General features: G+C 39.0%; 1 protein-coding gene across 3 annotated transcripts in view; it reads right to left on the bottom strand.

The window, feature by feature from the left end:
• znf106a (zinc finger protein 106a) overlaps positions 1 to 12,980 on the bottom strand; it is a 23,359-nt gene extending 10,379 nt beyond the window's left edge. Inside the window, exons 1-12 of one of the 3 annotated variants that reach the window (XM_079854084.1) lie at positions 12,847 to 12,969; positions 10,220 to 10,320; positions 8,740 to 8,801; positions 5,562 to 5,756; positions 3,012 to 4,793; positions 2,484 to 2,880; positions 2,173 to 2,242; positions 1,923 to 2,077; positions 1,769 to 1,829; positions 1,247 to 1,510; positions 423 to 1,144; positions 259 to 386 (exon numbers count right to left, since the gene is read on the bottom strand). In XM_079854084.1, coding sequence (XP_079710210.1) covers positions 259 to 386; positions 423 to 1,144; positions 1,247 to 1,510; positions 1,769 to 1,829; positions 1,923 to 2,077; positions 2,173 to 2,242; positions 2,484 to 2,880; positions 3,012 to 4,793; positions 5,562 to 5,756; positions 8,740 to 8,801; positions 10,220 to 10,273 — 3,890 coding nt within the window. In that variant the 5' untranslated portion in view covers positions 10,274 to 10,320; positions 12,847 to 12,969. Of the gene's footprint in view, positions 1 to 258; positions 1,145 to 1,246; positions 1,511 to 1,768; positions 1,830 to 1,922; positions 2,078 to 2,172; positions 2,243 to 2,483; positions 2,881 to 3,011; positions 4,794 to 5,561; positions 5,757 to 8,739; positions 8,802 to 10,219; positions 10,321 to 12,846 lie in introns of all 3 variants that reach the window. The other 2 variants (XM_079854082.1, XM_079854083.1) reach the window with 2 other exon arrangements.

Raw genomic sequence — 12,980 nt, 5'->3', positions numbered from 1 at the left:
TAGTTATTTTTATTGTTGCCGTTTTATTAGATTTAAATATCTAAATGTTAGTAACAAGAACCTAAAATAAAAAACATTTAAATATCAATCTGTATATGTGAAGGCCATCGGTTATGCTCATTTTTCTCCTTTGAAGGTATCTTGAGTAAAACGCCTCTATATTTAATAAAGCACATACAAAAGACCTGAACCGGAAGTGATGCAACTTGTTTTATAGAATACTGGTTAGAAAATCACAGTCCAAAACATGAGACTTACCTTTCACAAGCCTTGACTGAACTGCTAGTATCGATTTCACTAGTGGAGGTGACCTCATTGCAGGCAAGATTTTGGGGGTCTGTGACGGCACGGTCTGTTGAGTGTGCAGTGGACTCTTCGGCCGACTCCTTGGCCGACTCCTTGGCCGACACCTTGGCCGACACCTTGGCCGACTCTTTGGCCGACTCTTTGGCCGACTCCTTGGCCGACACCTTGGCCAACTCTTTGGCCGACTCTTTGGTCGACTCTTTGGCCGACTCTTTGGCCGACTCCTTGGCCGACTCCTTGGCCGACTCCTTGGCCGACTCCTTGGCCTTCTTTTCAGGCATCTCATCTGGGTCTGAAGAATCTAGATTGACGAAATCAGTGGGCACAGGTGGGGGAAGCTCCACCATTTCCAGTTCAGATGAATCAGAGTGAGCTTCCTTCATTGGTGGTGTTGCTAGCTTGGTTCCTTGTGGTTGTGCCTTTGAAGCTTCGGTCACCATCATCTCCTCATTTTCATTTTTCTCTTCTGGTGTGGGGGGTGAGGCAAAGGTTCTGCTGGATCGCCGATTAGGTCGGTACTTGCGGGCAGGTCGAGCAGCGGGCTGCTCTGCATCAAGCTCTGATTCACTGATTTCAGGCTGCTCATTCCCCTTTGCTTTCTTAAGACACTTTTTCTTCTTCAGTTTTCGAACACGCTTAACTGGATCAGTTTCTATGTGGTTTGAGGGAGACAGCGGCTTGGGAGAGAGTTGGGAAGAAGGGTTGGCTAACCCCTCGAGAGAATTTTGATGAATTTCTTTGTTGGGTGATGGCTCTATTCTGTGATCTGAGGGAGCTGCCGTCAAATCCATGCTTGTGGTGTCATGTGAAGACTCCAGGTTGTACTTGAAGTTAGTATCTGTTTCAAATTGAAGAATTAACATTCACTTTAATTAATTCAATAATTCAGTTCCATTAGGAATGACTACCTCTGAGCTGCAATTTAATGATTGGAACCTACCTGTTTGACAAGCTGCAAACACTGTTTGGACAGGTGTGGTATTTTGAGGTCCTGGGAATGGGGATTTGATAAGGTTATGCTCAGGAATGGGGTTACATTGAGCGATGGGCTCTTGTTTGATGGTAACAGGCAGTGAGAAGGTTGAAGAGGATGATTGGGCAGCTGTTGCTGGGAGAACAGCGCTGGCGGTTATCTGAGTAACCTGGGTTGATGAAGAGGTTAAGATCTCACTGTTCCTCTCTTTTTCTGTTGGCTCAAATTCACCTGAAAAAGAGTAATAGAAATAGAATTCTTGATCTCTATTTTAATTTATTATAAATAACAAAGAAGCTGTTCACAAAACTCAAGGTGTTTACTGTCATAAGCTAATACATACTGAAAACTGGCAATCAACCACCTTTACAGGCCATTTGTACAGTATGATCACCATTAAAGCTATTATAATTTTCCTGATAACTTTTACCTTAGATTTGTAAAGCTAGTAAATATGATTAAATGACTCTTCCATTTAGATTTTTGTACCTTGCATTCCTTGAAGTATTTCAATCCGCTTGGTTCTCAAAGAGTTCATCTCACCGATTACCTGTAAAATATACAATAGTTATTCAAATATTGCAAAATCAAGTGATAGCGCAATGAGTTTTTTGTAAATGTGATAAAGTAAAAAAGTTATTACCTGTTGTTTCACCATAAGCAGACGCTGTACTTCCAAATAGGCAGCTTGCAGGGCAGCACGTGCCTGAATAAGACTGTTATCCACTGCCTGAAGTGAGCTATTAAGCTCCTCCTCACGTAGAGATACAGCCAGCAACTGATCCACTTGACAGCGCTCTGCAAAACACAATACATACCCATTTTATAATAGGCAACTAAATTGGATGTCGAGTTAAAGTTAATTTCAAACCCTGATTACATAGATTTCTTACCTTTCTTAGACTTAATTTTTTGCCTCTTGTTTTTCCTATCTTCGTTAGGAATCTCTGGAGACACAACATCCTAGTGGAAAGATCACCAATTAGATAATGGCAAGACCTAGATTAAATTTAGGTTATTCTTGCATTACTTTATATGTGGAACATTTCAAATCAGACACTTATAATGCTCCATTTCAATTAGGATATTCCCTTGGAAGGCAGCTACATAATATGGTAGACATCGGGGTGCTCACTAGATTTGGATCAGAGCTGTATTTCCAAGTATGCCAAGCATCCACCACAGCAGAAAGTAGAAAGCTTACCCCAGGAGCTCTGCGTTTCTTCCCAGCTCCTTGCGTGTCAATCTGTTCAATCTCTGATGTACAACCGCTGTCTCCTTCAGCATCCTCTGGGCCGTTAGAAGGCTCTTTCGAAACTTGAATCTCCAGAAGACCTTTGAACTGCAGCTCTTCTCTCCTTGGTTGCTGTGAGGGGCCACAAGCAGGAGAGTCTTTCATTGGGTCTACACCTTTAAGAAGGGAGCTGGTACCAGCAGGGCCATCTTTGACCACATTGCTTTCAGACAAGCTACGCTTGCGGGAAGGCACTGGACTGAGGTCAAACAGAGAATCCCAATGAAAGCCCTCAGAAAGAGGTACATCATTTTCATCCATTTGGTTCAGACCCTCGGGTTCACAGGGCACCATTTCTATACCAAATCTAAAAAGATTCAGAACAAATATGGAATTAGGGTATTAAGGAAGTAGCAATACATTAAAGTACTGACTGTGTTTCAGTCTACAACCATTTAATGAAAGTAAACCAAAATTTAAGAAATACTCATGCAGTACCTTGGTAAGCCCTTGCCTTGCTTCTTCCGGTTGACTTCCTGGTAGACCTGGTCCCAGTTGACATTCCGCCTGGAGCCAGAGGTGCTAATGAGCTGCCGCAAGGTGGGTTTAAGTCCTAAATCCTTTTCAGGGTGCCACTTTTCCTTTCTTGTGCCACTTACATTCCTAATTCGCCGGGCAATATTCAAGTTGGGTTCATGAGATGGTGCTTTACCTTTGGTTCCCATATGGCGGTTCAGATCCCTTTGGAGACAAGCAGGCAAGGCAAGCTTACTTAAAGAGGGCACGGAGCCACCTGCTGTTTGTTGGGATGGGCTGCTGTGGGACTCCTCACCAACTGAGTATAAATCTTCATCTAGTGTGTCCATGACTTGATCTTGTACTGGAAGGTGAGGATTTTCTTCCATTTCAATACACTCCTCCTCATCTTCGTGGTCCATAGTGGAGGTACTAACATGCAAGGACTGCAGAGATGGCCTAGTGTCATTGCGCACATTGCCAATCTGTACTGATTTGTCTGTGCTGGTTAAATGCTCTTGTTCATTGCTAATACGTCTTACAAAACCCAGCCTTTCTTGACTCTTGTTCTTGCTCAGTTTTTTTGTACTCTCATGTAATTCTTGATTCTTGTTTAGTTCTAAATTCTCAACTTGCTTATTAATCTGAGGCACAGTTTTTGATCCTTTGAGGCCGTTCTCTGGGCAACATACATCAAAAGTGTTATTTCTGTTAAGCAATGTCTCTTTAGCTTTTCGCAGCATCTCTGACAGCAAACTGTCTTGGTCTGCATTGAAAGTGGCATGTTGTGGGAATTCAGAACTTGAATGGGAATGCTTAGAACCTTTAGCGCTGATAGAGTCTTGACTTCCTGCAAGCTTGCTGGGCATCTCTGTTCTTCTAGTGGTGGAGGTGGAGGGGTAGGCGAAACTACCTATATTAGTACTGCCAATGTTCTTTAAGGCACTCTTCTGCTCCCTGCAATCACTCTCTTCACAGTTAGATTCTGTGGGATTATCCTGCCCATTTATTTGGTCTGCCTTGGATTTCCTTACCATGTCCTGAGTGGCCTCATTGAAACTTTGTGCCATAACATTTTCAGGAGATTCCACATTAGACTTATCTAAAATTTGCTGAAGGTTAGCCTGAAATAAAGGATCCCCAAGTTTAGCTGGTGGATAAGGTGCCCATCGATGTGCCTTCTCTGACTTCTGACCCTTACCTTTGTTGGGATCGTGATCACCACCAGACTCTTCTACACTCTGTTCACCCTTTGTCTGATTCTCAGAGCAGTTGGGTGTTTTTTTATGCTCTCTTGCAGGTGATTTATAGTGCCTAGGTGGTGGCATATATTGTCCCTGCCAAGTGGCATTAAACTGATTGTTGTTCCAGGGAAATTGCTTTCTCAGATGTGGAGGGCAGACTCCATAGCCACCTTGTCTACCACCCCAGAAGTTTCCTTGGTTGTGCAAACTCCCTCCCTGGCGACCAACACAGCCCCACTTCTGCAAGTCAGGTGGTCCTTCAGCATGCCATGTGGCACACCTAGCCTGTCGGTTAGGGTTAAACCATTTGTTGCGGTCAGGGGATGAAAATCTTAAATTCTGCCAATTAGAGCCCCTGCCCCTTTTGGGTATCTGAGGAAAGTTAGGATAGGGTCGGTCCCAAGGGCCACACTGCTGGTACATCAAAGGCCTTGCCCCCTGCCACTGAGTCCGAAGCTCCTGCCACCTCCTTGAGTTGTCCCGCTCTTCTTTAGCATGCATTGCAGATGCCTCTTCTTTCCTAATAGAGTTCAATACAGAATGGTCACATATAATGATTTAACTGATAAAATTGTGTTGACACCACAATGAGGATAGGTGAATAGCATGGTAACAGTTTAAACAACAATGCATATAAATTAAAATACATAAATGCCATGGAAGAAATGTGTGTGATTTTCCCTGTCTTAACATCAGACTTATATTATTGGTTCAAACTTATTATATTGTATTAATACTATCATATTAATAAGGAATTACAGCTATTTACTGCTGTCTTAATTTGCAGTGATCTTGACTGAATGTTCATGGAATGCAAAGGATTTCTGTCATTTATGAATGTCTAACACTCTCATTTAAACAGCATGGCACATAAAAATAGTTGATGAGGTCAGACTATTTAAAGACATACTGCCCATACTGTTTAAGGGTTGAGCTGGAAGGGTATGGTGTGGTATGCATCCAGGAGTGTGACAGTGCAAGTGTTGCAGCCACGGCTGTTTTAGGCCTCACATGACACCAGACTCTAGTGTCAGAACCGTTTGCAGAATAGTTTAATATAGAACTGCAGGTGTTGTGGTTACAAACAGACAATTAAAACACCAAAGAAAGACACTCCAATAAGAAATATTTCAACTTAACGATATAACTTAAAAGTACACTACCATCTAATAAATACATAACTGATAAATATATATCTTTATATATCATAAATAAAGACTGGCAGGTCTGCAACCACCATCACTGCCATACAATTCAGGGTTTTTAGCAGGGCCATAGCAAGACTCACCTGATCATTTCCTTGCGTTTCTCGATGAGCTGCACAATGTCCTTGTCAAAGTAGTCTTCATCTTGGTCTTCGTTTGAGGGCTGGTGCTTCTGATCCTCAATGCACTGTTTATGTGAAGCGCTGGAGATGTGACTGGCATAGTCGGTCAGGCTCACCTCAGTTACGCCGCAGACCCGGCACTCGTGTCCACAGTCCCTGGGGACAGAGAGGCACAAAGGCTGCTCAATGCTTCCCTCAGGCATGGCTGATACTTTTGAGAGTGGCTGTCTAATCAGTTAGGATCCTTTTAAGAGATCAGGAGGCAAACTGACTTTTCAATATAAAATCCAACTAGTTACTAAAAAAGAACAAAAAAAATGCAATCTTCCTGATCTTGAGGCACATCTCCAAGGGCTTCACAACTGGTTTAGAGTGAACAGGCAACAACAGAAGGCAATAGGAGACATTGAGCTCAGAGGGGTGACCACCCGCTCAGCACCAGCTGAGCCTAGCACGCTGTCATGATGGAGTCTGCTGTGCTCTGAGAAGAGGGTTGGGAGAGCGGTTCGATTTTGGTGTGTGAAATCGCATCCCCCCACCCTCTGGCTCCACCTTCCACTGCTCTTTAAGGCTGCACCAAGGCCAGGACTCTTCAGCAAGCTGTAATGCGAGCTGTTTACAGCTGCCGGCCTAGTTTCTCTCTTTAACTGCCAAACTCGTGAGCTGATAGATGCTTGCTGTTGGCAGTTGGTTTATCCCCGAAAAATGGTGTCATGGCAGTTTGCCATTTTCCAGTCAGCAGCCTGTAAAGTTTTTTCTAATTCGAAAATATAAGCTTTTTCCATGGCTAGCGAATGAGTACTATTATTTTGATTATGATTAGAATTATATGTGTTTATTGTTCTGCAGTTCATTACCATTTGTTCAAATTAATTATTGATTACCGCTCTTTTTGAGGTTTGCGCAGAGAAAACGGATAATCATTTGCACCTTCAAACCTATTTCAGGGAGTGCGTTCTCGAGACACACCAGGCACTGTTTTGTGGACTTTTGTGGAGCTGTTGTAAAGCCTAAACAATCTGCTATGGTAATTTCCTATTATCACTGTAAAGCTGCTTTGAAACAATCCATATTGTTAAAAGCGCTATATAAATGAAGGTGACTTGACTTGACTTAATTATTGCTCTGATTAAAGCACAAAACAAGTTAAACTAATCTCATAAACATCATTACCAAAATGCAATTAGCTAAAATATGTCGAACCTCGAAAGGCCATGATATTTGTGTGTTTTTCACCTTGGATTTCAATACTCTCCCCATTTAAGAACGCAATTCTCACTTTTCACATTCCAGAGATCAACATAATTGTCACGAGGCAGTTGTCATTTGTTGGCCTTACCAGTTGTTCTCAACGTCCCTATATATACTCCTGGGTTATGGCAGCTGCCTCGGCTTATCTATCCACTGACCAAAAGAGACATGTGCCTTTCAATACACATGCTTTGACCATAAGTGTATTCAGGGTTTCCACACCTTTTCATCAAAGAATTTTCCCAAATATTTCACATGACTTTCACAGCTGTTTGTGATTGCTACGGAGCCCCTAAAGGGAGGTGGTGGTGGAAAAAATTTGGGATGGGAGAATTATTATTTTTTTTTATCTTTTGCTTTCCCTCGAGAGACTTTGCGTTCCCTTGATAACTCATGAGCTAAACGTTGTTACAAATGACACTTAGGCTATTTACAATCACAGTAACGTAGACAACGAGCTACAACCCAAATTTCCTCAAATGTGTCCAAAAAGTGTCATTTGTGTTTTAACAACATTTAGCTCACTAATATTGATCCGGGAAGTTCGAATATGTGAATATATTGCCAACTTCACTGAACTCCTTGAGTTAAGCACTGACCGCATTTCTTTATCTTTGAGTCCAAGTTCAAAGATGTGAAAAATATTTTTTCTCCCATCCCAAATTTGTTCCACCGCCATGTCCCTTTAGAGGCTCCGTAGATTGCTGCATAAGCATTTAAAAAAATAAATATATTTAACAAAATTTTGGGGTGAATTTCCAAATTTTTAAATAGCAGATTAAAACAATTAAGCATTATAATTAGTGTACAAACGTCTCAGATGAGGCTACAACACCCTGAGATTTAAAGGTCGCTCAGTTCTATGAACTTGACAGTATAACTGTAATGTTGATAGTGTAGAGAAGGGTTTCCCAAACAGGGGTTCATGAGGGAGTTTGTGAGTTGATGAAAAGCTAATAACTAATGGAATCATAAAAATTTGTAAAAAATTAAACAATTACTAAGAAAAGATTAAATATTATGTTTACTTGCCTATCAAGTGAGCATTAACCGTCATTACAAAACCATGAACGTGCAAATGTGTTGTTATATTATTGAAATATTAACTTAAAATATTTATCTGAAGTAAAGCCTGATGCAAGTCAAGGGGTTCTGGTTGACAAAAAGGTGGATTACATGATTCTATGCAACATTTGTGAGTAACATGATGGATTTTAATTAATCAACTTTAATTAATCAACTAACATTTGTTTTTCTTGCAGGAATGACATTCATATGCTTTTAAATGTTTCCAAACTCTTTGGGGAAAACTTGTGACTTTGAGTATGTGTGAGTATGTGTGTGTGTGTGTGTGTATAAATAACAGAAAAGGGAAGTGAAACTAGACAATGACTAGTTCTCAAACCTTGTGATAAGTAATCACAAAATCAGAGTTTGCTTGTGCCAGTGACAGAGGAAAAAGGTTGGGGCTTTTGAACCAATTGAACCAATCATATTGAAGGTGACATGTTAGTCTTATTTGTTTTCTCGATTCTATAAAAACTGTTGTATCCGTGTTTTCGGGTGGGATTCTCAATGGAATTTGTCTGAGATCCTCCGGCCTTGCTTCTTGGGAGAGATTCCCTGAGAACTGCTCGGGAAGATCTCCTGGCCGTGATTAAAGCATTTAAAGGACATTTGCAGGTCTGTTTGTCGATTTATTCCTGCTCAGGAAGCTAGTTTAGGGGAACAAGTTAGTTAGGTGACTATTATTGAATGGGGACGTTGATTTGTAGACGAGACCCAGATAGACTAAACATCGACAGTAGACGTTCGGGGACGTCGATTTGTAGACTAGACCCAGATAGTTAGGTTTAGGAAAAAATCCACTACAAACATGACCTCTTACCGGCCTTTCAGATTCTCCAGCTCCCTGTGGTGCAGCATACTCCTCATGTGCTCTTCCATCTCCTAAAAACCAAAGACAGACACCACTGAAATATAGCATCATGGTATTGAACAATATTTCAATAAATAAAGGCATACATTTGGTGAAACAAACTTTTTCATGTTACACAGATCCTTTTTAACTAGCATTTTATTCTTAAAATGTTTTGCCTTGCACAGGTTATAGATCTCACAACAGAACAGTGCATGTGTATGAGCGTGTAAATTACAGTTAGCAGAGGTGGACAGTAACAAAGTACATTTACTTAAGTACTGTACTTAAGTACACTTTTTGAGCATCTGTACTTAACTTGAGTATTATTTTTTATGGATACTTTTTAACCTTTAACCTCACCACATTTGAAAGACAAATATCATACTATTTACTCCACTACATTTCTGTATTGGTCCTTGAGTAGAAAGTAGTAACGTCAGTCAGGGGATGATTTTTCTTGCTGGGGTTGCATTTTGGTTGGAAATGAAAGTCGGGTTGACGTCAGAACATCAACCTGATTTTAATTTTCAACGTTAGGTTTGGTCTTCTAAATGCGAATTTTGTCATTGTTTTGGAGCAATGCTTATAGATAACAGTAAGGCTAACATATTCATACTAAAAGCCAAAAAACTTTAAATGGGGCACCATTTTAGGGAACAGCCATTTGGGTGTCTGAAACCATTGTAGACGTTATTGAGTGCATTTATTCAATCTCACATTCAATCCCATACTGGAAAATGTGTTCTAGAAATACATTTGATATTGATATGAGGGTAGGCAGGCATAGATTCAGAGGCATAAGGTACTGTATGTATTACATACAACAATGCAACAATAATAAAACAATGCATTGACATTTAGTTTTTACATTTGATACTTGATAAAAACAAGTACTTCTGTACTTTTAGTAGGGCTGTCAAACGATTAATCGCGATTAATCGCATCCAAAATAAAAGTTTGTTTTTACATAATATATGTGTGTGTATGGTGTATAATTATTTTCTATATATAAATACACACACATGCATGTATATATTTAAGAAATATTTGCATGTATATACTGTGTATATATATTTATATTATATATAATTTATATTATATATAAATATTTTATATATAAATAACACATTTTTCTTAAATATATATGCATGTGTGTGTATTTATATATAGAAAATAATTATACTCCATACACACACATATATTATGTAAACACAAACTTTTATTTTGGATGCGATTAATCGTTTGACAGCCCTAACTTTTACTTAAGTAAAAATCGGTCTTTACAACTTTTACATGTAACGGAGTAATATTTGACCAGTAGTATCTGTACTTTCACTCAAGTAAGGAAGTTGTGTCTGACAGTTTGTAACAGAACCACTAAGACTTTTCAGATTGTCACATTATAGCAGAACTGGGAGAAGGTTTGTGTTTAAAAAGCCAGGTTTACCTGTTTGGAGCTGTAGACAGTTTCACAAAGAATGCATTTCTGTTCTTTAACCATGTTGAAAGATGTTATTGTATCTTAGACCACCGCAAATAAACAGGGATCTGCATAAAGAGACAGATAAAACAATCAGAACACGCAGCATGTAATGAGTGCAAAATCACATGCTAAGAATGATTTTCATGATTTCTTATTTCATACACACACACACACACAATTAAATAGTTAAACACTTCCTGTCAAAACACAGACATCAAATCAAAGCAAAAATATATTTGAGATAACAAAAAAAAAATTGGGATTTACAAAGGGAATATAAATCTTTCAAAATTGAAATATTGATCATATATTAAAGTGATAACACTTTATTTTAAGGTTGAAAAGATACACAATACATGTACTAGTAATAATGGTAAATTATGCATAATTACAAGTAACTAACCCTAAACCAAACCCTACCCTTAACCCTAATGTAGTTAATAACTACTACTAAGAACTTATTTGTGTAATTACACTGTAACAATGTCACCATAAAATAAAGTGTAACTATTGACATTTATGGTCCATAAAATATTGGATATAACAAAATAAAATACTGGATGAAATAAAATATACATCAAAAACGAATAATTAATATGACATGATTATAAACAGTTTTATAATAGATAGATAGATAGATAGATAGATAGATAGATAGATAGATAGATAGATAGATAGATAGATAGATAGATAGATAGGACTCAAATCTGAATATGTACCAGCGACGGCATTCAGACTCAGCCATGCACATAACTCAAAGATGACTTATTATTTATTTCATACTGCAGAGGCTTGTATGAAAGGGCTTTGCCAATTCGTACATTAGACTGTGTGGTATCAGTAATGCAATAGGTTGGACAAACTCCATAAGGACGGAAAGAAGGTCAGTGTGTCTGGCTCCATGCAGGTGCCAGAAGACACAAGCCAGTAGCAACAGCAGTCGGTCAGGGGACTAAATGCAGTTTGCTGAGAGTGCAGCACACAAGCCAACCACAACACCACAGAAGGGTCATGTCTGGACAGGTTCAGTTCTCTCACAGCGTTTGGAAAAACACTGAACCAACACTGTCACTGATCAACACTTTAACTTTAGAATGCCATGTTATATGCAAGACATTCGCTGCAAAAGACACGAGTCAAACATGTCCGTGTAACGCATCTGCGCATAAAGACTCGCACTGAACGCATTTTTGTCACCCAGCTCTAAAGTGCTCAATGTGGACTATTAGACATTGAGAATTATAAACATTCACATTCATTTATGTAAAGATGTTCCAGAACGAAATTTGCTGTAAAATATTCAATGATTTTTATTAAGTAGCCTAAACTTAAGAGTAACATTTATATTGTTAATAATATTCCAAGATGAACACTTGGTGGACTGAATTAACTTGGGTTTACTTGTTTATCCATACTTTTAATTTTATTTTACAAAAATTGTTAAAATATAAGAACCAGATATGATACACCAGGCTTCTGAGGAACATTTACAAGCACATCTCTCAATCATTCTTGTATTGCAATATACGTTTGGCCACCACAATAACAACTACAGAACTTTGAGCTTACCAAGACATATTATTAGAAAATATAGCGTAAAACCTGATATTTATATGCATTTTATGGAAGTAGTCAGCTATACTGCTAAGATCTCATTGATTTACATCACAAGCTATCAGAATTTCATATTCCTTTTAGCCTATATAAATATCAGCAACTGCACCAAATTGCATATTATTCCACAGTTTGGGCCTCTGAATAAAATTTTGATATCCTCCTCAGGTATGAGCTCCATATTCTCACTACATCATATTTGAGCCTGATGTATCAAATATGATACTCAACAAAAAACACATGCAAACTTGTAAGATTTTGTCTAAAGTTTAAATATACTGTTCCATTTAAAAAATAAAAAAAAAGTTTCTATTTTCTGACTATTATTTCATAAGTCAGGGTTTATATGCATGACTGTAAACTGACATGCTTTGAAAGGAAGTGCAGTTTATGCCTCAGAAAATGGCATGACATTAGGCCGCGGTGCAGGAAATATTAAAGTTCCACAACATGAAAATGGCAAACCATCAGTGCTGTGAGTGGCATAATCTGAGAGTGGTGATTTCCATTGGTGCCACTGATAACAACAAACCTTAAAATAACTCTTAAGCACAGGTCAGTGTGCATGTCCTCTACATGGAGCCCTGCCTCCCTCTCCTGTAAAACAGCTCGGTAATATAATAACTGGGTGGAACATAAAAGAGGCTGAAGGTTAATAACCAGGTTTGAGTTACTGAAATCTATCATTGGAGAAAGCAAGCAAACTGTTTACATCTCATTCATGCAGAGCACGGCGTGTCTGTTACAAAGTCGCTCATTGGTTAATGCAGCTCTAAGAAGAACGATGCTAACATCACTGGTTAAAGTACTACTGTGAACTGACATAAGGTTAAATTGCTGAAGAACGTAAAAAGTGAAACATGCAGGGGTGTTTCTCATGTGCAGATGTTTAGCATTCAGGCTAACACACTGCATGGACTGAACATTAGATCATGTGAGCAGCAATACAACGTGGATAAAGACAAACCCGGTATCACCTCTTAATTCACGCGGAGAACGCATTTCTTCAGATTTCCATATAAATCATTTCTATTCATTTTCCACACTTCTTAGCAACGTTATGGGCGCCTTTTTTTCCGTGAAAACGGAAACAACCGATCAGATTCAAAAT

The sequence above is a fragment of the Squalius cephalus genome, assembly GCF_949319135.1.
Source record: "Squalius cephalus genome assembly, chromosome: 20".
Classification (NCBI taxonomy): domain Eukaryota; kingdom Metazoa; phylum Chordata; class Actinopteri; order Cypriniformes; family Leuciscidae; genus Squalius; species Squalius cephalus.
The sequence above is the reverse complement of the archived record's forward strand: the minus strand, read 5'-3'. Positions and strand labels throughout refer to the sequence as shown.